The sequence below is a fragment of the Neophocaena asiaeorientalis genome, unplaced genomic scaffold (assembly GCF_003031525.2).
Source record: "Neophocaena asiaeorientalis asiaeorientalis breed wild unplaced genomic scaffold, Neophocaena_asiaeorientalis_V1.1 scaffold601, whole genome shotgun sequence".
NCBI classification, from domain to species: Eukaryota; Metazoa; Chordata; class Mammalia; order Artiodactyla; family Phocoenidae; genus Neophocaena; species Neophocaena asiaeorientalis.
The window spans coordinates 2,521,485-2,543,214 of NW_020174793.1; the positions used below are offsets into that span (position 1 = coordinate 2,521,485).

The following is a 21,730-nucleotide window of genomic DNA, read 5'->3' on the forward strand; positions in this document are numbered from 1 at the left end:
TTTTTTTTTTTCTCAAGTTTGCTTTGACTTTGTGAAGTGTGTGTTACTTACTTACTGCCAAGTGAGTAAAATATGATAGATAGATTGGGGAGAAACAGATTTAAGAGCGTACAGGGAAAATGTTTATAATGGGTGACTCTGTAATCCAAGCTAGAGAGGGAAGACACCTGAGGCCACGAAGGTGTGGCAGACAGTGAAATAGTGGATTAATCAAAGGACTGGGGAGCCTGAGGGGTTGAAAAATTGTTTGCGTGGAAAGTGATAAACAGAATTATTTGGACAGAAAGGAGACTGTGAGCAAAGAGCTGTTTATTTAAAATTGAAATTTTGATGAATGCAGAATGATTGGTAATGGAAAAATTCTGGCTATTACCTTCGTAATGGGTGGCTAAGGTGGGAAGGAGTACAAGTTCGTGGGAAGCAAGGAGGTTAAGACACTGAGAGGTCAGGACGCTGAAAGGATCATTGATGTGAATACAGATGACACCAAGACAGAATATAAGATCTTCTGTAAACGAGAAAGACTGAACTAAAAAGATGAGAGATTATTGCATTAGAGTTGATTGCAACTCCTGAAAAGCATGCTTTGGATCCTTTCTCTTTATTTATTGTCAATATTTTGTAGTTTTCCACTCATCGACTTCAATGTTCTAGTCCTAAGTTATCTTTTCAAATTTACTCTCACTCTTCCCCTTCATGCATCCAATATTTTATATAACAGAAATGCTTTGTATTTTCAAAACATAATTCATCCTTAACTGATGTTGAACCTTCACACATATTGTTGGTCCTTATCTAAATTTTAGTTTATCAATAAAGTTCACTTCAAATTCTATCTCATCAAAAGAAGAAGAAGAAGAAAAAGAAGAAGAAGAAGAAGAAGAAGAAGAAGAAGAAGAAGAAGAAGAAGAAGAAGAAGAAGAAGAAGAAGAAGAAGAAGAAGAAGAAGAAGAAGAAGAAGAAGAAGAAGGAGAGGAAAGAGAAGAAGGAGAAGAAGGAGAAGGAGAAGGAGAAGAAGGAGAAGAAGGAGAAGAAGGAGAAGAAGGAGAAGTGGAAGAGGGGATGGGAGAGAGGGAAGGGAGGGGGGAGTGCAGAAAATTTTATTTTAATGTAGAAAACTTCTGTAATTCCTCCAGCAAGAAATTTTGTCCCGTACTTCTGGATTACCAAGCATTTTATTTCTTATGATACTAATTATGTTCTATCTTGTATTAAAGTTATTTGTGTACAGCTATTCCAATTATCTTATTGGTCAAAACCATCATCATTAAATCTGAATAAACTTTACTATCTAACCCAGTCCTACCCCTAATTCTCCTTTAGTCTGTCTTTCTTTCTGATGTCTTTGTAACTTGTCCTTTGAAATACCAGGTAATTTTAAGCAAACATATTTTTGTACAGTTGTTTTAACTCCTCACTCTATCTGTTTGTCAAAAAGAAACCTGCATTTTTCCCCTACTGCATTCATTTGACTTTCATTAGTCAATGGAAGAATAGAGCTGGGGTATACTGTCAATACTTTCCTTTCTCCAGATATCTATTCAAGACCCCGATCAACATTTGAATGTGTTAGTCTGTCTTTTCTACTACTACTAGAGTTATGGCTACATTTCACTCTTTGGATTTCATGGCCCATAAGTTTCTCCTATTGAATACTAGGTTTCACTTTCCTATGAAAATTTTGATCTACTATCTTGGTTTGGTTCTAAGAAACAGTTTCTTTACTTCTCATTTGAATATGAGAGTGCTTCAGGAGCAAAGGAAGGAATTTTGTAATATTCTTTCTAGTATCTCTTGTATCTTTCTAGTATCTTTTCCTGTTTTTTGCCACAGACATAATCTTAATTTTAATTCAAAGCTTCACTACCTTGATCTTGATCATTGGTATTCTTGGCCCCTGATTCTGCAGTCTTTTCCATCTAATCTATTCTGTACAATGACTCCAGCTTGATCTTTGTAAAACACCATTATCATCATATTTTCCTTTCTTTAAAAAATCCCCTATTACCTTATGGGTAAAATTCAAACTCCTTTACATTTTGGCATGTAAAGCCCTAAAAATCTGCTCCAAAGCTAACTTTTCAATCTTAGTTACCTCTTGACCATTATAAGTCCACTGCTTTGGTTAAACTGTTTCTGAAATGGGACATTAACTCATTTATTATCTTGAAGTTATCAACCCATATGTACACTCAAAGACTCTCCATTAACAAGGCTGGATTGAATTTCTTTTCCTCAAGAATATCTTCTATTCTCACAGTAGACTACAATGATGGATTCACCCTATAAATTCTTAAAGCATTCAAGATTATATAAATATACGATTTACACTTCCCATCTCTACTTAGCCATGTTTTATTTAAAGTTTTGTGTTTGCATGTCTTATTTCTCTATAATGAGATAGATAATTTATTGGTGGCTAGAGCCATGCCCTGCACTTAGTTTTGGGTCATACAGGTTTGGATCATGGGAGGTTCATGAACATTAATAGTCTTAGTCTACCACAAGCCAAGTGATAGAGGCTAGTTTTTGAGCACAAACTATATATGCAGGCATAGAATGACAACTAATCTTCAAATTCTTTCCAGAATTTATCATTTATCAGGACTGGAAAAATATCATAAAGCTTCCAGAATTTCCTCCAAATCCTCATAGGTAGTTTCAGATTTCAATGTCATTTGGGAAGAAAAATTTAATTTTTCAGTTTTTGATTCTATATAGATGTATACATGTGTATATGACAAAAAAGATATAATACTTTAAAATGGATTAACCCATTAATATATTGTAGCACTGTTTATTCCTTGTTCACTAAAGAGATTTATCTTAGACCTTTAACACTGATGAAAAGAGACCCTGTCTTAATGATGAACTGTTAATGGTGATGAATAAATCACAATGTATTTAAGTTTTCATGCCTTTCTTTTCACAAAATAACCTATTTGACTAGACAACATACAACAGTAGAAAAATATTAATACATTTCCTTATTATCTTTTTTGGTTGAACATATTAGCCAGTATTAAGCCAAAATAGAGGACAAAAATATTTTGACCACAAGGTAACTATAATTATTGAATATAACTGTTCACATTAAAAAACAACAGAAACTGGTATTCAATAGACTGTAAAAGATACACTTTTCCTCCCTTTGAAAAAGAAGGGAGTGAGTCAGAAGAGGATTCATAATACAAATGGGACCCTCTTTTGCAAATTGTCCTAGTTCTGTCTGGGTGTGAGTGAATGCTTTTAGAAGAGAACCTGAAGTAGGACTGTACCTATAGCAAATACTGCAAATACGCTGGCTACACAAATGTTGCATTTCTAACACTGAAAAATCTTTGGAAATCTGCTTTTCTTTAAAGTTACATATCACCTTATCCCAGTTCAACAAATCTGCTTGTTCCACAGGCTTAAATACGTTTGGTAAGTCAAGGTTTGGGGAAGTAATCAATTTAATGATAGATGCAATTATGATTTGTAAGGTCTTTGTTTTTTTTTTTTTTTTACTTCTAGTTGTATTATTTTTTCATATTGCCAATAACTGAATTTGTGAAAGATTTTTTTCACATTTTTAGAAGATTTCCAAAGTTGTAGAGATAAATTAAAACCTAAAACTACAATGAGAGACTTAGTATGGCACTCAGGTCATGCATTAATCACTGTTGAAAGTATAATGATAATATAACAATGAAAATAATACCTAATCCATATATGAGATTTATTACATATGAGGTACCTTTCTAAGTCCTTTAGATGTATCAACTCTGTTCCCTACAACCCCCTGAACTGGTCTAATAATTACCTTCTTTTTACCTCTGAGAAGACTGAATTAGAAAGGTTAAAAAATTGTCCAAAGTCATGGCTATTAAATGTTACATCCAGGATTTGAATTCATGACATCTGGCTGCAGAGTTTATGCTGTTCTCCATAATGCTAAGTAATTAATGAATTGTATTCCATGCGTTCCATGTGTTTTGCCATAAATCAGCACTTTGGAGGCAAAGATATTTTTCCATAGAAAATTGTTAAGGAATGGTTTAGTTGCTATTTAACTCATAAAATATTACCTAGTTCATAAAATGTGATCTAAATAAATTTAGATCATTATTGACATAACACAAGAAGATAAATTACTTCTCCTCCCTACACATGCTTTTTCATAGTTTCAGAGCCAGCCACAGGCAAAAAATTGAAAGATGTACTGTTTTTATATTCTACTTCTTTTTATTTACCTTTCTTCTCTTGTTCCTTTGGGTATGCTTTTCCCTCTGTCCATAATGCCAGCCCAGAATTGAGGCAATTGACACTCCACACTGAAAATTCTCTGGATGGCCCTGTGGAGTTAGTGCCTTTGACATATGATGCCTCTTGATTTTACTTTTTGCACATTGTGATATCAGAACCATCGCCTTGTCTACTTTCCCTATTAGACCAAGTGTTCTTTGAGGATCAGAGGGTGTGTTATTCTTGAATCCTCAGCACCAAAAATACTGTGAACTGTGCCAGAGACTTTAGGTTCATGATTATTTTAATCTTTACAACAATCTTAAGGTTGTTGTATGAATAAAGAAACTAAGGTTTAGAAAGTGTAGGTGGCATAGTTAAAAATGAGGCAGAATTGGGATTACAAAATAATTAAATCTGCCAGAATAGCTCTCTGTCTGACCCCATTTTTTTAAGTGATGCCAAATTCCTTCCTATTATCCTTCACATCCTATCCAACTCTTTTCCCAAATAACACTTATTCCTTTCTTCCTGGGAAATTATCACAGGTAGATGTTCAAAAGCAAAATGATATGATTTAACTGATATATACTAAAGTAAAAAGTACTGATCTCTGATTTTCTCTGTGGCATCTTAATTTTTAAAGCATGGTGCTTATTCACTTAAATGACTGTTTAATTAGTGGAATTTATCTCACGTGGTATACGTTTTATGCCACAGGGGAGGAAGACATTGTAGACAGTGGGTCTGCTGTGTTTGGCCAGATCTGTCTGAGAATCCATTTCTGAGGTTAGAGCCTCAAAATTGTTCCCACTGCTTTTTTCTTTTTAACTTGTTTTCTGCTTTCACTCACTTCTGAATTTCAAATTCTCTAAAAACTTCTTGAGGACATGTCTTTTGCTTAAACAAAGGCAAAAATCAGAAGGGCCTGTGGCAGTGACCAACTTATGGTAGGACAGCTATTTATACATATGAATCATTTTCAAGTTGGCCATCTGTAAGGTTTGTACTACATGTATTTGATCATCAAGTTGTCAGGGTGACAGCAAAATATTTCTCTATGTTGACTTTAATTTATTTATTAAGCCAGTGAGTAACACAAATATTCTTTAGGATCCTGGATTTGGTGAGGTCTTCGTTTTCTTTTCCTTTATAGTTAAAATTTTAACATTCTGACATTAAAAAAAAAAACCCTACCTTTAATGAAAAAAGTGTGCTATAATATTAAGTAGAACCAACTAATTATTAAGAAAATTAGGCTATGTATTCTCTTGACAGCTATTTTGATAGATAATTAACATACAATATAGCAGGCAACCTTACATTCTCTATAGATGAATTCTGTCATTCCCAAAGATGAACATAACCCCAATTTTACTTAAACAGGTTACTCCTTTCTTGCTATCTAATTTCATATATTTGATGGATACTCTCTTTCTTGATAAATTGAGAAAAAAATCCTCACATCATCTAAAGGGATGAAATTAGAAAGAAGCAAAGATTGCTTCTATGATAGGTGGGCTATTCATACAGAGGATCGTCTCTAACCATACCCTTTAAATTTTATTTTAGGTAATATTGATAAAGTAATCCAAGACCCCAATTTGGCATTGAAATCATAAGGGAGGCATAATGATACAGTGGAAAAAACACTATGACCTTGGGAGAGTCCCTTAACCAGTTGGTAACTGAGCAATAAAGTATAATATTTAGCAGGTTACTCTTTAGAGTCATAGACACATAGGTTAAGAGGACTTGCTACCTGTTTGTATGACAGATTGTTTAACTGTAATAGAAAGATAAACTCAAAGGCTGTATTGTTGTGAAGATTAAATGACAGGATGTATGAAATGCTTTCACCACGGGCGCCTGTTGCATAGAAAGAATGTTAATCATTTTCAAGCCTTCCACTTATGCAACAGCTATCTCCCTGCCACAGCACTGTGATACAAGAGTTATAAAATAGTAAGATGAATCATTCAGTTTCAAAATATTTTAAATAATGGCAAGATTATATTGGTGTAAGTAAATTGCCTCCCAGCATGTCTACTCTGAAGAAAATAACACTCAATTGAATATATGAGTTCCAGTACATTTGTTAAAAAAAAAAAAAAACTTGTTATTTTATGATAAATTTGCAAAATATCTCATTGGAGTGAACTGTGGGAGAAACACTTCTAAATATTACAAATGACTTTCCAGAAGCAGTAGTTTTAGAGCCCACAATATCCTGGATGTGATTTTTAGCACTGGATGATAAAAGTGATCACAAAATAAGAATAGAATTCAATAAAGAAAGATATAAATAAGGATATAAATTCAATAACATGAAGGATAAGGGGAATCTTAAAATATTCACCATAGAATTACTCAGTTTTAGACAAATTAACTGAGACAAAATGTGAGAATTAGTTCAGGAGAAAAAAAATGGAAGGAAATCATTTAAAATGATTCATAAAGAGACTTAAGGTTATTTTTAAATACCTTATTTGATGCTCAGAGAAAAATCAGGTAGATCATATTAAGAATAGCAGTGCAAAGTAAGATAAGGAGAAATGGTAACTGTAGGATAATAGGCATCTTATTAATAATAGGAAGATTGTCTAAATAAAGTGAAAAGACCTATGTCACCTATGACAGCTCAATTATGAGAACACTCCTACAAAAACAGCATATTAATCTAAATTTCAATAATTACCTTAAAGGTGATCTAAAACTATGAATGAAATACATTTCAAATTATTCCAGAAACAATCGACCAACTGCAAAAATACTGTGACTGACAATCACTATAAAGTCACAGTTGCTTATGGAGATAAAAGAAAATGCCAGATGTTCCCTTACCTGCCTGGACATAAAATTTCCTAGTGATGCAGTCAAAAATAAATACCTCCAATCTCCACTGCAGGCCTACTAAATCAGAGTATCTAAGGGAAAGACCCAGGAACCTGAATTTTTACCAAGATTCTTCCTAACATAATTCTGTATAGTCTTTCATCCACCTTTTGTCTGGAAATCCTGTCTAGTACAAAGAAGAGCTTAAAATATATGAAGAGGTATGTAACATTAAAAAATTTATACTTAGCAAGTAATGATTAGTGCAACAGTTCTCAATTGTTCTTAATATATGAAATATCTGGGATATGTAATGAAAATGCAGATTCCTAGGATTTATAGGCTGAGGACAACTTGCATGTAGATCTTAAATTACATCTTTCACCTAATCCTGTCTCTGAAGGAATAGCAGGAACAGAACAACCCCACTAATGGAGTCTAGGTGGTACATTTGAAGACCCAGGTTCTCCTGAGACCTCCCAAGGATGCAGCCTTCATTCTTAAAGACACTGCACAGTCCACACCTTACAACATTTAGTATAACATTAAAAATGCTGGTTTTTAGGACCACTCCAGAAATTCTGATTGTATAGATCTTGAGTATGGCCCAATATTTCCATTTTTTACAAGAACCCTAGATTATTCTCATTCAAGTGTTTGAGAATCACAGTATTAAATGCTGGCCTATTAGATGTAATTTTATAGATTTCCAAAAGCTTTTGATAATTTTATTAATAAATATTATTTAAAATTAAACAGACAGTGAATAGAAATAATATGAAGGAATATGTTTTGTCATGGCTGGTGAAATAGCTTAGGTATGGGAAGCAACATGTTGGCAAAAATGGAATAGTTCTCTGGGGTTGAGTTGGAGCTGGGATTTGCTGACTATTTTGTAAATTAATATGGGAATAATAAAATTCCAAAATTTTAGAATGGCACTGAGCTCTACTGGGTATTGAAATATCAAGCTGGCAAATATCATTTGCATGACGATATCATAAAGTTGTGGGTGGGTATTATGAAAGTGGCAGATAGATTTCAATATGGACAAACATAAGAAAATTCTTTTAGAATAATATCTAAACCATAGTTATTATCAGGTACATTTTATTCCTGTTTATTGTAACTAAAAAGTTGTGTGACTTTAGGCAAGTCATTCAAACATATGCAGTCAGAGCTAAGAATTAAAAGCGTATCTCAAAAAAAAAGAGAACAAAAAGAAAAGGAATTGAGTCAGAAATTTCTGGAACAGTTTTTGATTGGAGATATGACTGAAGACAAGTGATAGAATGTAAAACTTCTCCCAGTGCTACTACCCCTCACCCCAACCTCTATTAAAACCTCAATTCTAGAATTGAGTTTGAATTTACACAGTAAACAACAGCAGCAACCACAAACAATACAGTAATTGAAACAGTCTAGGAAAGTAGTTTCTTACTGCAACTACACACACTAGTGAAATGCAGTGGCCCTTGTGTCATAAATACTGTGTGAATCACTAATTTTTACTAAAACTTACTATGTATCAGTCATTGTTCTAATCGTTTTGCATTTATTAATGCATTTAATCCTCACAATAACCCTATGAGAAAAGTATCCAGGCTATCCTCTGTTCAGATGAATAAACTGAAGCACAGGTTAAGTCTCTTGTCCAGGGATAAAGTAGGTGGTAAATCAAACCCAACTTTGTGACTGATTTACTTTAAACAAAATTAATAAAAATACATTCTATTTTAAATCTCTGTAATGATGCCACTCTCATGAACTTGCTTTCTGATACCTTCCTTGATTGATGGTAAAGGAAATGGTGTTCCAGCTAGTTCACTGGCATTGCACCTAAAGCCTCTCTTGTGCTCTATAGCCTAGAATGTAGAAAAGCTCTTGAAAGTGAATTTTGGATAGGAACACTATTCACCTTCTGTGAATTGTAGGAAAAGTCATTTGAAAGCCACTGATCTAAGCAAGAGGCAAAACGTGTTGTAATTAGAAGTATAAAGAAGGGGATAAATGAGAATGAAATTGCAGATGTAGAATTCATAGGGCTTGCCAAGCCTATGAGCTATGTATGCAGTCAAAAGATTAGGAGGATTCTAATTGATCCAGAAATATTTGTATTAGATGTTTAGAAGAAAAGTGATCTCACTAACAACAGATATCTGCTGAAGAAGTTAGTTTGTGGGAAATTCTAAATTGCAAGCAGAAATAGAAGTGTCCACTAAAGACAAATATTTAGAAATATAGATGGGGCACAGAAGTAGAATTCCGGAGGAATACCTACATTTGGAAGGATAAGCTTTCTTAAGTCCTTTAGGGAAAAATGCTAAGTGTAAACAAACCAGACAAATGGGTGAATGGACACATCCAAACCAATAGCTAAATGGAATGATTGATATAGGGGGCAGTTTTTTTTTTTTTTTTTCCTTTAACATCTTTATTGGAGTATAATTGCTTTATAATGTTGTGTTAGTTTCTGCTGTATAACAAAGTGAATCAGTTATACGTATACATATATCCCCATATCCCCTTCCTCTTGCATCTCCCTCCCACACTCCTTATCCCACCCCTCTTATCCCACCCCTCTAGGTGATTGCAAAGTACCGAGCTGATCTCCCTGTGCTACGTGGCTGCTTCCCATTAGCTATCTAAGTTACATTTGGTAGTGTATATAAGTCAATGTTACTCCCTCAGTTTGCCCCAGCTTGTCCTTCTCTCTCCCCATGTCCTCAAGTCCATTCTCTACGTCTGAGTCTTTATTCCTGTCCTGTCCCTAGGTTCACCAGAAACTTTTTTTTTTTTTAGATTCCATATATATGTGTTGGCATACGGTATTTGTTTTTCTCTGTCTGACTTATTTCACTCTGTATGACCCACTCTAGGTCCATCCACCTCACTACAAATAACTCAGTTTTGTTTCTTTTTATGGCTGAGTAATATCGATTGTATCAACGTGCAACATCTTCTTTATCCATTCATCGATATAAGTGTCAATAGACACTTAGGTTGCTTCCATGTACTGGCTATTGTAAAGAGTGCTGCAATGAACGTTGGAGTACATGTGTCTTTTTGAATTATGCTTTTCGCAGGATATATGCCCAGTAGTAGTATTGCTGGGTCATATGGTAGTTCTATTCTCAGTTCTTTAAGGAACCTCCATACTGTTCTCCATAGTGGCTGTATCAATTTACATTCCCACCAACAGTGCAAGAGGGTTCCCTTTTCTCCACACCCTTTCCAGTATTTATTGTTTGTAGATTTTTTGATGATGGCCATTCTTACAGGTGTGAGATGATATCTCATTGTAGTTTTGATTTGCATTTCTCTAATGAGTAGTGATGTTGAGCATCTTTTCATGTATTTGTTGGCAATCTGTAGATCTTCTTTGGAGAAATGTCTATTTAGGTCTTCTGCCCATTTTTGGATTGGGTTGTTTGTTTTTATAATATTGAGCTGCATAAGCTGCTTGTATATTTTGGAAATTAATCCTTTGTCATTTGCTTCATTTGTAAATATTTTCTCCCATTCTGAGGGTTGTCTTTTCATCTTGTTTATGGTTTCCTTTGCTGTGCAAAAGCTTTTAAGTTTCATTAGGTCCCATTTGTTTATTTTTGTTTTTATTTCCATTTGTCTAGGATGTGTGTCAAAAAGGATCTTGCTGTGATTTATGTTATAGAGTGTTCTGCCTATGCTTTCCTCTAAGAGTTTTATAGTGTCTGGCCTTACATATAGGTCTTTAATCCATTTTGAGTTTATTCTTTTGCATGGTATCAGGAAGTGTTCTGATTTCATTCTTTTAGATGTAGCTGTCCAGTTTTCCCAGCACCACTCTTGCTTCCTTTATCAAAGATAAGTTGATCATATGTGCATGGGTTTACCTCTGGACTTTCTACCCTGTTCCATTGATCTATATTTCTGTTTTTGTGCCAGTACCATACTGTCTTGATTACTGTAGCTTTGTAGTATAGTAGATTGAGGAGAGACAGTGAAAGGTACAGAGGAACTTATTCAGGGGAGTCTTCACCCAGGTAAATCAATAAAAGAAAATATTTTCAGGTTTAAACAGATTTTCATAAGGTGTCAAGAATGATGAATTCTGAGAAAAAGCTGGTGAGTTTGATGAACAGATACTTGATGAATTTTGAGAAAACACCTTGAGTGGTGTGGTGAGGTTAAATGCCAGATTGCAGACTATGAGATGAAGAGAGGAAGTATAGCAATGGAGACAGTGTGTGTAGACTAGTCTGACAATAGGAAAGGAAGTCAGATTAAAATTACTGAACATACATTTTCCACTCTTAAAAAGTAATTCAAAGTTCATGGTACCTTTCTTATGTTAAGAATGATATATTCACCATTACAATGTCAGTTATCAAAACTTTATATCCTTTGGGATTTTATTTCCTGAATGACAATAACAGGTTTTCATGTGGGAAACCAGAAAAGGCCTAAATTAGATTCATATTTAAGAAATTTATCTTATTATTTGTAAGCACTTATTAACTAATTCTTCAAAGTTTCTAAGACATATTAAGGGAGTTAATAAAATTATGCACACTGTTTTTCTTGATAAAAATTCTTATTTCCATAGATAGAAGTTCAAATTTTTTTCATAAGTCTGCTTGAGGAGAAATTGAATTGTGTGAAATGACTAATTGTCAAAGACATCTGAGCAAATTATTCATTTTATTCAGAAATCTTCCAATGATTTTTTGAAGTTTTTATTTAATTTGTAGCATATCAAGATTATAAGATTTCCAGAGAGACACATAGCAAAATAAATAAAAGATTAATAAAAGCCAAGTAAGTTTCTTATATTCCTGCAGAACTTGACATAAAACCTTAATGCTATTCAGCTTCTTTCACATAGATAAATATATTCTAGTAGGGGTTTTCTTTCACAAGCTTTCCCAGTTCCTTTGGAATGATCCATAAATTGAAAATTCTGAACAAAGATTAAAAGAAGAAAAAGTATCCGGGGTTTAAGGTAGAACATTTAATACCCACTAAAAATTTAGAGGAGAAAAGGGAAATCTAAGAATACTCAAGGCCATTCCAATTGTCATATTTCCTGTGATAAACTGATCAGGAAATAAGAATGACTTTGTTGCATCTCACTGTTTGCTTGGCAAAACCAATTCAGGTACCAGAAATAGAATAGCACAGGATCCATTCAGTCTGTACTTTATCTGGAGCAAAGAAAACAGAGAGGATTGGAGTGGAGCAGGTATACATTTTAATTGATGTTTACTCCATCAAACATTGTTATTTCTGATTCAGTGACTGTGATCTTGGGTGCTGAATTACCAGCTGAATGCTGTTTAACAGCCAGTTCTCTGGGGTTGGAGGACAGTGAGAACTCTGATATGTAGCCTTTGCTACTTCTCACGTTGTAGATACTCCCATCATGGTTGATCTCAAGCTACCAAGATGTGAAGAGATGCACAACCAACTCCTGTAAGCAGGAACAAGCCAGTTCCAATACACTGCTAGAATAGCCATGAATATTTCAAAAGATAAGTAAGAAAACTGAATTTCTTCAGATTTCTCTTTGATGTTTGTATTAGTTTTCTGTGCCCTTGTATTAAGATCCTTAATCTCATCTGCAAAAATCCCTCCACTATATAAGGTAACATTCAAAATGTCCTGGAATTAGGATATGGACAACTTGGGGTCATTATTCAATCCACCACAATCTTCAAAGGTATACCATTTTTTATATTCTTCTATTGCTCTTAGGACCTTTCTTATTCAGTAGTGAATTAATGGGGTTGATTCATAAATTATGTAAGTATGTGATTCTGTGCATAATTCCCTCGACACAATTCTTGGTTTAAAAATATACCTGTTGCCTACATATACATTCTTAGCTGATGACTTTGTCTGTAGTTCATTTAAAATAAATGCCATCAGACTTCCCACCACCAAATATTAGGTTATCTGCATCTATAGTCTTTTTTACTTTTCTCCCCACTGTGACAACTGATGAATTCTCTAACAAAGGTCAATCTTTCTGCATACATTCTGAATCTATTCCCATTCATTATCCAAGTTACTTCCTCAATTCTTTTTCTTGCTCCTGCCCTATCCAACTCCAGGGATGGCAAAGGGCCCCAAGGACTGTTTTTATTTTTCTTTCTTTTCTTTTTCTTTCTTTCTTTTTTTTTTTATTATCCTCTCTGTGTCACTTTGGAGTCACTATAGCCCTTGAGAAGGGTCTGAAAAAATGCTTCCTTAGAAAGGAATGAGATCTTACAGGAGAAGATTCCATCTGGACCAGAAGAGGAGTGAGGAGCCTGGTGCTGTACACAGTGAATTGTGGGAAAATGCTTTGCTCTATCTCCTTGAAAAAGTGAACCTATTATCAGAATGTAATGTTCTTTTCTGTCCCTAGAGATGCATTTAATATCTTGTATGATATTCATAGACCAATTTAAACTTCTTTTGGCTTTTATTTCATATTTGTTTCTATATGTTTTCATTCTTTTCACTTTAATACTTGTAAAGTTTTTAGAACAATGCCTCACATGTACTAATTCATTATAAATGTTTATTGAATAAAAATAAAATAAAATAAAAGAAGTCTTCAGAATTGGGCTGAGAATTCTAATGAGAGCAGAAATGAAAGTATGAACCTGCCATGCATCAGACCGAGATAGTGAGACCTTGAAGGGAGACCAAGACAGTAGTGTTGAAGGAGAGGCAGAGGTGTGTCGAGGGAGAGATATAGAGTTGTAGGAATAAAAACTTGGCAAAAGAGAGAAGTTGTTAAAGGGAGGTGTTTAATAAATTTTGCTGTTTTGCAGAATGCTGCCTCCACATTCATTACCCTCCAAACCATTATAAAATTCTATATTACCTATAATAGTTTTGGAGCTAGATTTGTTTGTTTTGTTTACAACGCAATGACCTGTGAGATTGGCTCCATGGGGCACTGGACGGGCAGACAGATCCTAGGATGCTTGGTTACACTCAGTCTTTAGGGTAATATCTTCCCTTGTATTATATTGTAAGCTACCTAAGGACAATTATTGCATTTGTTTTGCCCTCCATTATATCCTCACTACTTAATGAATTATCTGACACATAAAGGTATGCAATATACATTTGTAAATGTGTGAAGATAGTTTTTCACAGTGCCAGCAGAGGAAAATCTGATCACGTCACTCATGTACTTCCAATCTTCTAAAGCTCCCCGCTCTGTATTTTGGACAACTTTTGTGTATTTGAATGAACTTGGCCAGAATTTTTACTCCTGCAACAACCGCTGCAACCAGGTCTGTGTAGGTGCAACCAGTTTCACTCAGCTGCAACTTGAGGGCAACCTGTAAATGCACGGGAGTTAACTGCCTGTGGAGTCACCCTCAGGGATGGAAGACCATTGATATCTCTGCCAAGGAGATTATTCTGAGTGCATTTCGTAAGGCTCTGGTCCTGTGCGACCAAGCTCCAGCTGCCTGTAGAAGTGGCCATCTCCATAATGCAACCTCTCTTTTCACTAGTTCATTCCTCAAACCCACCCCATTCCACACTCCTGCTCTCTGTAATAAATTTCAAATAAACTACCTACAAACGAATTTTGTTTCAAGCTTTGCTTTAAGAGGATCCAAGCCAAGACATTTTTCCAATAGTCTATAAAGTAAAATTTTATTTGTCCTTGAAAGGAAATAATTTGCCTATGTATATAACCTCTGTTATTTTTAGAAAGGCTGACTTTTTTCAAAGAAGTGTAAAAACACAATATTCTGAAATGATTTTTATAGCTAACTCTATGGTCACAGCAGATTAAATGTAACTTTTATATTCAACCCCCTGCAGAGGTGTTTGTCAAGTTTGCAGAAATATCCATTATAATGCCTGTCTCTGCAATGAGAGGTTTGTAAAACCCAGCAGGAATTGTAGCTGACTGTGATGCAAATAATGGAATCATCCACAATCATATTCTATTTTTATTTTCAGACTAAGTGTTTAACATAAGCCACCTACTTGGGAAATCATTCAAGAATATGTCCTTCCTATAAACATGGTCTTCAATTTTTTTTTTTTTTTGAAGAGAGATTAAATAGTAATATAGACGTTTTTTGAATTAAGAACAATTCTAGTCTAACTGATGCCTTTCTAGAATAATTTAAATTTTCCTGCTTTTTGCATATTATCCTGATATAAATTCTATAACCATTCAGTAAGCTCAGTAATTTTTAATAGAAATTGTTAATTTAGCATTGCATATAAACATTAAGTCTGAGAGTCTTGGACATTGCTGTGTGTTTCCCAATTCTGTAGAATTGGTTCCCTTTTGAGGTGAGGGTGCGGGTGGCTGGGAGAGGTGGGTCGACAGTCAGCTCTGCTTTGATGTAAGGACAAAGAACTGGCTGTCAGGCTGCGGACACTCATGTGCCAGAATGAGAAGGTTTTGCATTCTGTGCCACTATTCACATTAAGAACTTTAGCTTTCCAGGGAAAGTTCATTCATGTTGTTAAAAGAGTTGTTAAGAGCCCTTTGGTCTTTTTGCATGTAAGGACAGGGAAGAGAATGGATTCCAATATTTCACTGAAACAGATGTTCAACGTATATACTTTCAGTCCCCCTTTGGCCCCATTTTTTATGCCCACCCTTAGCTAACTGTGATTTCAGAGCTTTTTCAGTCTTCCACTGGGCACATGGTTTTTAGCCCTTTTCTTAGATCCCTTAAACTTTATTCTAGGTTTTAGTTACTCTGCCTGTTTAATCCTTAAACTCACATCCTTCCTTATTCTTCCAGAAATATATCAAAGTGTCTCATTTGTTAATGAAATGCTTCCTCTACTCATTGATGACATGAATTTCTTCTTACAGTGTCTCAGAAGGGAGACAGGAGACAAATACAGGCACCCAGTCCACCATCTTGAGCTGCATGCCCACTTCTCCTTGTTGAAATACTCATTTTTCTTGGCTTCCTTGATACTACACTATTGTTTTTCCTATTATCTCTCTGACTTTTCCTTCTCATTATCCTTTGTAGGGTTTTCATTTTTAACCTTTCCAAAGCAATTTGGACTCCTCAAGGCTTGTTCCTAAGCTCACTTCTCTTTCATATGCATTTCGTGGGCTTTTTTAACCACAATAATGGTTTAATTTATCATTTGCATTGTGATGACTCATGTTCATATTTCAACACTATTATTGAAACTATGAATTGTATTTATAGAGCAAAATTTTAAGAGAAATTACATCCAAACTGTATCACAATATTATTTTCTTGTTATATTCAAAGTTTCACTTATGAAAAGCATGTCTAGTAGAGCACACATATCTACAAATAGCTTAAAAATCTGTAACAATATGTATTGAAAGATAATTATATAGTAATAACTTGTTAACATCTATTTGTTTTAAGCTTTTACAGTTAGTCTATGGGAAAGTTTAGAACACTTGGTTGCATTTGCAGGAGAGAATGTCAGAGTAAATGTGGAAGACAAAAGGACATAAAAGTAGTGTAGGAAAGGTAAAGGAAAAAGTAGGACTAAAACTATCACTTTATATAATAGAAAGTCAAGAATTATTTTCAAGAGTTAAAAGGATAATAGAGATTTAAGCACATTGTCAAGGTTAAAAAGGAAACAACAGAAAAATATTAAACTATAAAAGAGGGGAGGATAGAAGAAGCAGATGTACATCATATGAGTTATTGTCTAAACTTGATTAAACAAGAAGCACAGATATATCCTAGCATTATATGAGAAACTCATGAAGAAAAATAGGAGAAATTAAAAAGTTAGCTTTAGGGAGTAGGATTGGATGGAAGGGAGGTGTGTGGGTTTGCTTTTTCTTTCCCCTTCTTATCAGCACTTATAACTCACTACATTCCTTTGATAAGGGTGTATTACTATGATAAAAAGTAAAAATTAGTAGACAATCACCAAGAAAACAATAATCTCAGATAATTTACAGAAAGAAGAAATATGAATTTTCTAACTTCTCTCACAAAATCTTAAATAAGACTGTCATTGAATGATGTAATTGAAATTTAGCAGGTGTTTTCCACCTGTTTCTTTTTAACTTAAATGTTAACTTTAAAATAACAGTTTTATTTTACTTGTGTGCATTTAACCTTTCATATAGTACTGCACAAATAATGATTTTTTGAAAATATAGATGTTTGTAAAATAAAAATAAGTCAACGGTTTCAACTGCTTCAGTAAATTCAATTAACATGACTAAAAATATTTATTAGTTTAATGACACAGTATTGGTTACATAAGAAACAATGGCTAACAGTGTGATGTTCTGAAAAGGCCAGTGGGAATGAAAATCAGCAGTCAAGGATGGAGGGATTGGTTTTAATAGTAGGAGGGACAGTAGAGTATCTCTACTGAAATTACATAAGGGAAGAACAGTATGGATGAAGATGTATCAATAGTTAGATTTGAAATTCCATTAGTAGGAAAGTAAATTTGATACTTAAATAGGTTTTGTAAAGCAGTGGGGAAGGAGGGAGGCTGTCCAGTTTGAGAAAAGCAGAGAAGATTCCAATAATCTTTGGGACAGTTACAAATTAACCATCCACAGAAACTTACTAGGATTGAGTGGCAATATTGAAGTTGTTGATCATGGATCTCTGGCAGGTGTAACTCTCTAGCAGCTTTCAGATTCCAAGGCAGTCACAAATTAAGGGTATAGTGAGTTCATTGGGAGTGGGGTTTTGCCCAGGAAGAGCAATAGAATCAGAAGGGCAAAGGAGTTTAAATAGCAGCAAACAAATTACTCTAATTATTCTTAAAATGTTTGACTATGGAAGGTATGAGGTAAACTTAAGTGATACATTTGGGCCATGAAATTAAAGAAGTGCAAGAGACTGTTGAACATGGGTCCTGAGCTTTTAAATCACTGGTGAAGGTGGTGTCAATTTTTGGATTCTTACTTTATATGTGTTCCTCTCCCTTGTGAAGGTCAATGTAATGTTTAGCTTTGGTGCATGAAAAGAAGGCAGAATAGCCTACTCAACCTGAGGCACTATCTGAATGTATGGTATTATTACATAAATGGATGGTGTAAATGGAACTAGTCAGCAAAATGTTACAATTTTCCAACAAAGATGCTTCAAATTCTTGTGGAATTAATGAGAAAATACTCAGAAACTTTACGAAAATGGCTTATAGAAAATCACCTCAATTCTAAACTATTAACTAGGTAAGTTTTCTAAATGCATATCTATTTTCCTTTATTCTTTTCACCCTATAGACATTCTTATATAATCTTGAAGTTGGCATAATATACACACAATCATAGCTTTAACTGTATTGATGGAATACACAATGATAACACTTAAATCTCTTTCTCTAGCCCAGTCCTCTCTTGTGCATATTAGGAATATGTATCAGTAGCCTACTGCATATTTCCACATAGATTTCCCATGGATATCTTATCTCAACATAGCCAAAACTGAATTTGTGACATTCATGAATTTCTCAATCTATTTTTTCATCTGTCTTATCTCTTTTCATGAAAAGAATCATCATCCATTTGTTGAACTATGTTAAAGCTTTCTCCTACTCCAGAGCCTCAAGTTTAATCATCACATTCTGATAATTCTACCTTCTTAATATCCCAGGCATGTTTTCGACCCTTCAGTGCTATTACCACTGCTTTCATTCTGTCCCTCCTCACCTCTTGACTGGTTAGTTTCAGTAGCTTCTAAATTGGTTTCCCATTTTTCATCCCTATTTCCCATCTATTCCTCCATGCCATTACCTAGCAGTGTGACCTTTGGAGGTCCATTCATCTCTTTCAAATTGGCTTCTTCATCTCTGAAATAGATATTGCATTTGTACTCTCTACCTGATAGGATTATAGGATTATTACTAATGTTTTATATATATATATAAACTCTGGCTATACATTACTGCAGTATATATTCTAAAACTAAGCAGATAAAAGACTAGTGTTGAAATAGATTATTTTTTAAGCTTCACAGTCCATCAGGATTCTCGAGCTCACTTCTCAATAATACCTTCATAGCTTTTTTATTGCATGAGAGAGTAAGCCATATATCATATGTCAACTGTAATATAGTACTTGACTTCTTTAATGCAATGCTTAACTGTAAATGTCTATAACTACAAATCGGGTTTTTAAATTTGAAGATACTTTGGATAGATGGCAATACCTATACTTATAGAATCATCATTTCTACCTGAAATGCACTTAAAAGTTAAAGTTCCAACTGCTCCTATTATTGGAAAAGTAATAATAACAATTATAACTATGCCATGAAGTATTAAAAGCTGAATATTCAATTTGAAGTTAGCTAAAATTAAAAAGTGATGAAAAATGAACCTGTAAAATACTTGCAATTCATACACATATGCTATATAGAGGCTCTAAAGAGCAAAAAAAGAACTGTGGAGTCTTTATTACAGTTCATCTTTTTGGAATCCCTCTCCCTTTTTGACATTAGGGTATTGTTAAGGTTAATATTTCTTAGCTATAGATCATCACTTTCCTATGTGAAAAATTTTATTCTAAGGTATGCATGATCTTAGACTAAAAGTGTAGAGTTTCTAAATATGCCAAATGCCATTTTATTTTATTTGTGCTAGGTTTAAGTGCTTAGAAGAACACTAATACATTTTTTTTAGGTCTTTTTGTATTGAAGTACAGTTGATTTACAATACAGTATTACTTTCAGATGTACAGCATAGTGATTCAGTATTTTTCCAGATTATACTCAATTTTTCACATTTGAGTTGGCTGACCATTTCAATCCAGTCCATGGAACTTACCATCATTACGGAGAGTGAGTGGTGTTGGAGGACTAAGTACTCGAGCGTTCGTAACTGTGTTTTTCACCAGACAAATATAGCTGCCAACATCTGATGTTTGGACTTTAGAAATATAAAGGTTGCCTGTCTCCTGGGAAATGAACCGCCGGCTGTCTTCCACCACAAAGGAAGGGAACTCGTTAAATACCCAGCTATAGACGATCTCTGAAAATACACAAAATTCAATTGTTGAAAGACAGATTATTTTACTAAAAAACTCAAACAACAAAGCTTTTACTAAGCATTAGATAGGTTGCAAGATCATCCGTATTTGATCCAGATGTCTATATCATTTTGTATTTTATGTTCAAAGAACTGTTGCTCTTAATGACTACATGAAGATCTGAAATATTTTTTAAGGATGCTCAGCCTTTATCTATTCATCCATGTACTTATTCATTCAGTTCTAATGTGTGTTGAATGTATTTGAGATGCCTGGCACTATGATAGCACTGAAATTAAAAAGATGAGAGAGACAGTTTTGCATTCTCAAAGATTGGTCTAATGGGAAAGATTTACCCAAACCTATGAAACAATGTGGAGTAAAGAAATGAAGATGTATATTCTACTGTAAAGAAGACAATGGAGAAGGGCACTTAAGCCATCATGTTGATCAGCAAAAACTTCTTAAGTTAGGAGATGCCTGAGCTACATTCATTTATTCATTTGTTCAACAAATACTAGTTGTGGGTCTTGATGGGCCAGGAATGCTCTAAGTGGAAAAAAAAAGTCTGTGTTCTCATAGAGCTTCCATTATAGTGGAAAGTACAAGAATACACAAACAAGTATTTGTCAAGTGGTAATAAGTGCTGTGAAGAAAACTAAAGCCTGTAAGAGAGTGGCAGGGGTGAGAAAGATGCATGAGTTTATATTTTAAAAACTCTCTCTGACTACTGGTTACAGATGAGACAGCGTGAGGACAAAGCAGGGGCCAGGGGAAGGGGAAGCAGGAAGAATAATATCCCCTAGTCTAAGCGGCTATTTTCAAAATAGCCATGAAATATATAAATGATTTGCACTATAATGGTAGTTAGTGGCAGTGACAGTAGTGGTGAAGTGATGAGAGGTGACTGGTTCTAGTAAAAATGTGATAGTGGAGTTGACCAGAATTGCTGATGGATTGATTATGAAATGTGAAAAGGAAAAAAAAAAATGAGTCAAGGAGTAAGGTTTTAGGCCACCACAGTTTTGTGTTATTAGAGTGAAAAATCCAAGAAAGGGAGTAGTAGGAGAAGAGGTTAGAGAAAGTGGAAATTAACCCAAATTACTAAACACAAATTCACATGGTCTGTATGTTGTATTAAGGAGCTTGTGCTCTATCCTGGATGTTTTCTAGCAAAGAGTTGACATAAAGATGTACATTAGTATGGTATTCTGGTGATTCTGCAAAGGTTGGATTTAAGTAAGCGCAAGTTGAAAGAGGGGAAAATAGGACGATATTGCATACTGAAGGTAACAGCTGGAGAAATCTGAATCAGAACCTAATCATAGCAATGAGAAGAAAGATATTGGCCCAAGAAATATATAGGGAGTAAGACAAATAGTCCAGGAACACTTTCATTATCTCCCTTGAATGACTGGGAAGAGGATAACACATGATGTTCATGATGAAAATAAATGAAGTCAAACTGGTTTAAGGAGAAAGATCATTGGTTCACTTTCAGGACATTTTGAGTTTGAGGCAAATCTACATAAGTAGTTCCAGCAATTGGTAAATATGTGTTTGAAGTCCATGAGAGGAAATCTGTGGTTGAGGGTTGTTGGTATGTTGGTGTAACTGAATCATGTAAGTAGATGAGAATAGATACAGTGAGAAGATAGTTTTCTGGAAAGCACAAACATCTAAATAAAGTAAGGAAAATGTTCAAAA

General features: G+C 34.4%; 1 protein-coding gene across 1 annotated transcript in view; it reads right to left on the bottom strand.

The window, feature by feature from the left end:
- The window catches only part of CNTN5 (contactin 5), a 504,363-nt gene that overhangs the window by 353,993 nt on the left and 128,640 nt on the right, over positions 1 to 21,730 (bottom strand). The window contains exon 5 of the mRNA XM_024760353.1: positions 19,822 to 20,025. Within this exon, the coding sequence (XP_024616121.1) occupies positions 19,822 to 20,025 (204 nt within the window). The remainder of the gene's footprint in view (positions 1 to 19,821; positions 20,026 to 21,730) is intronic.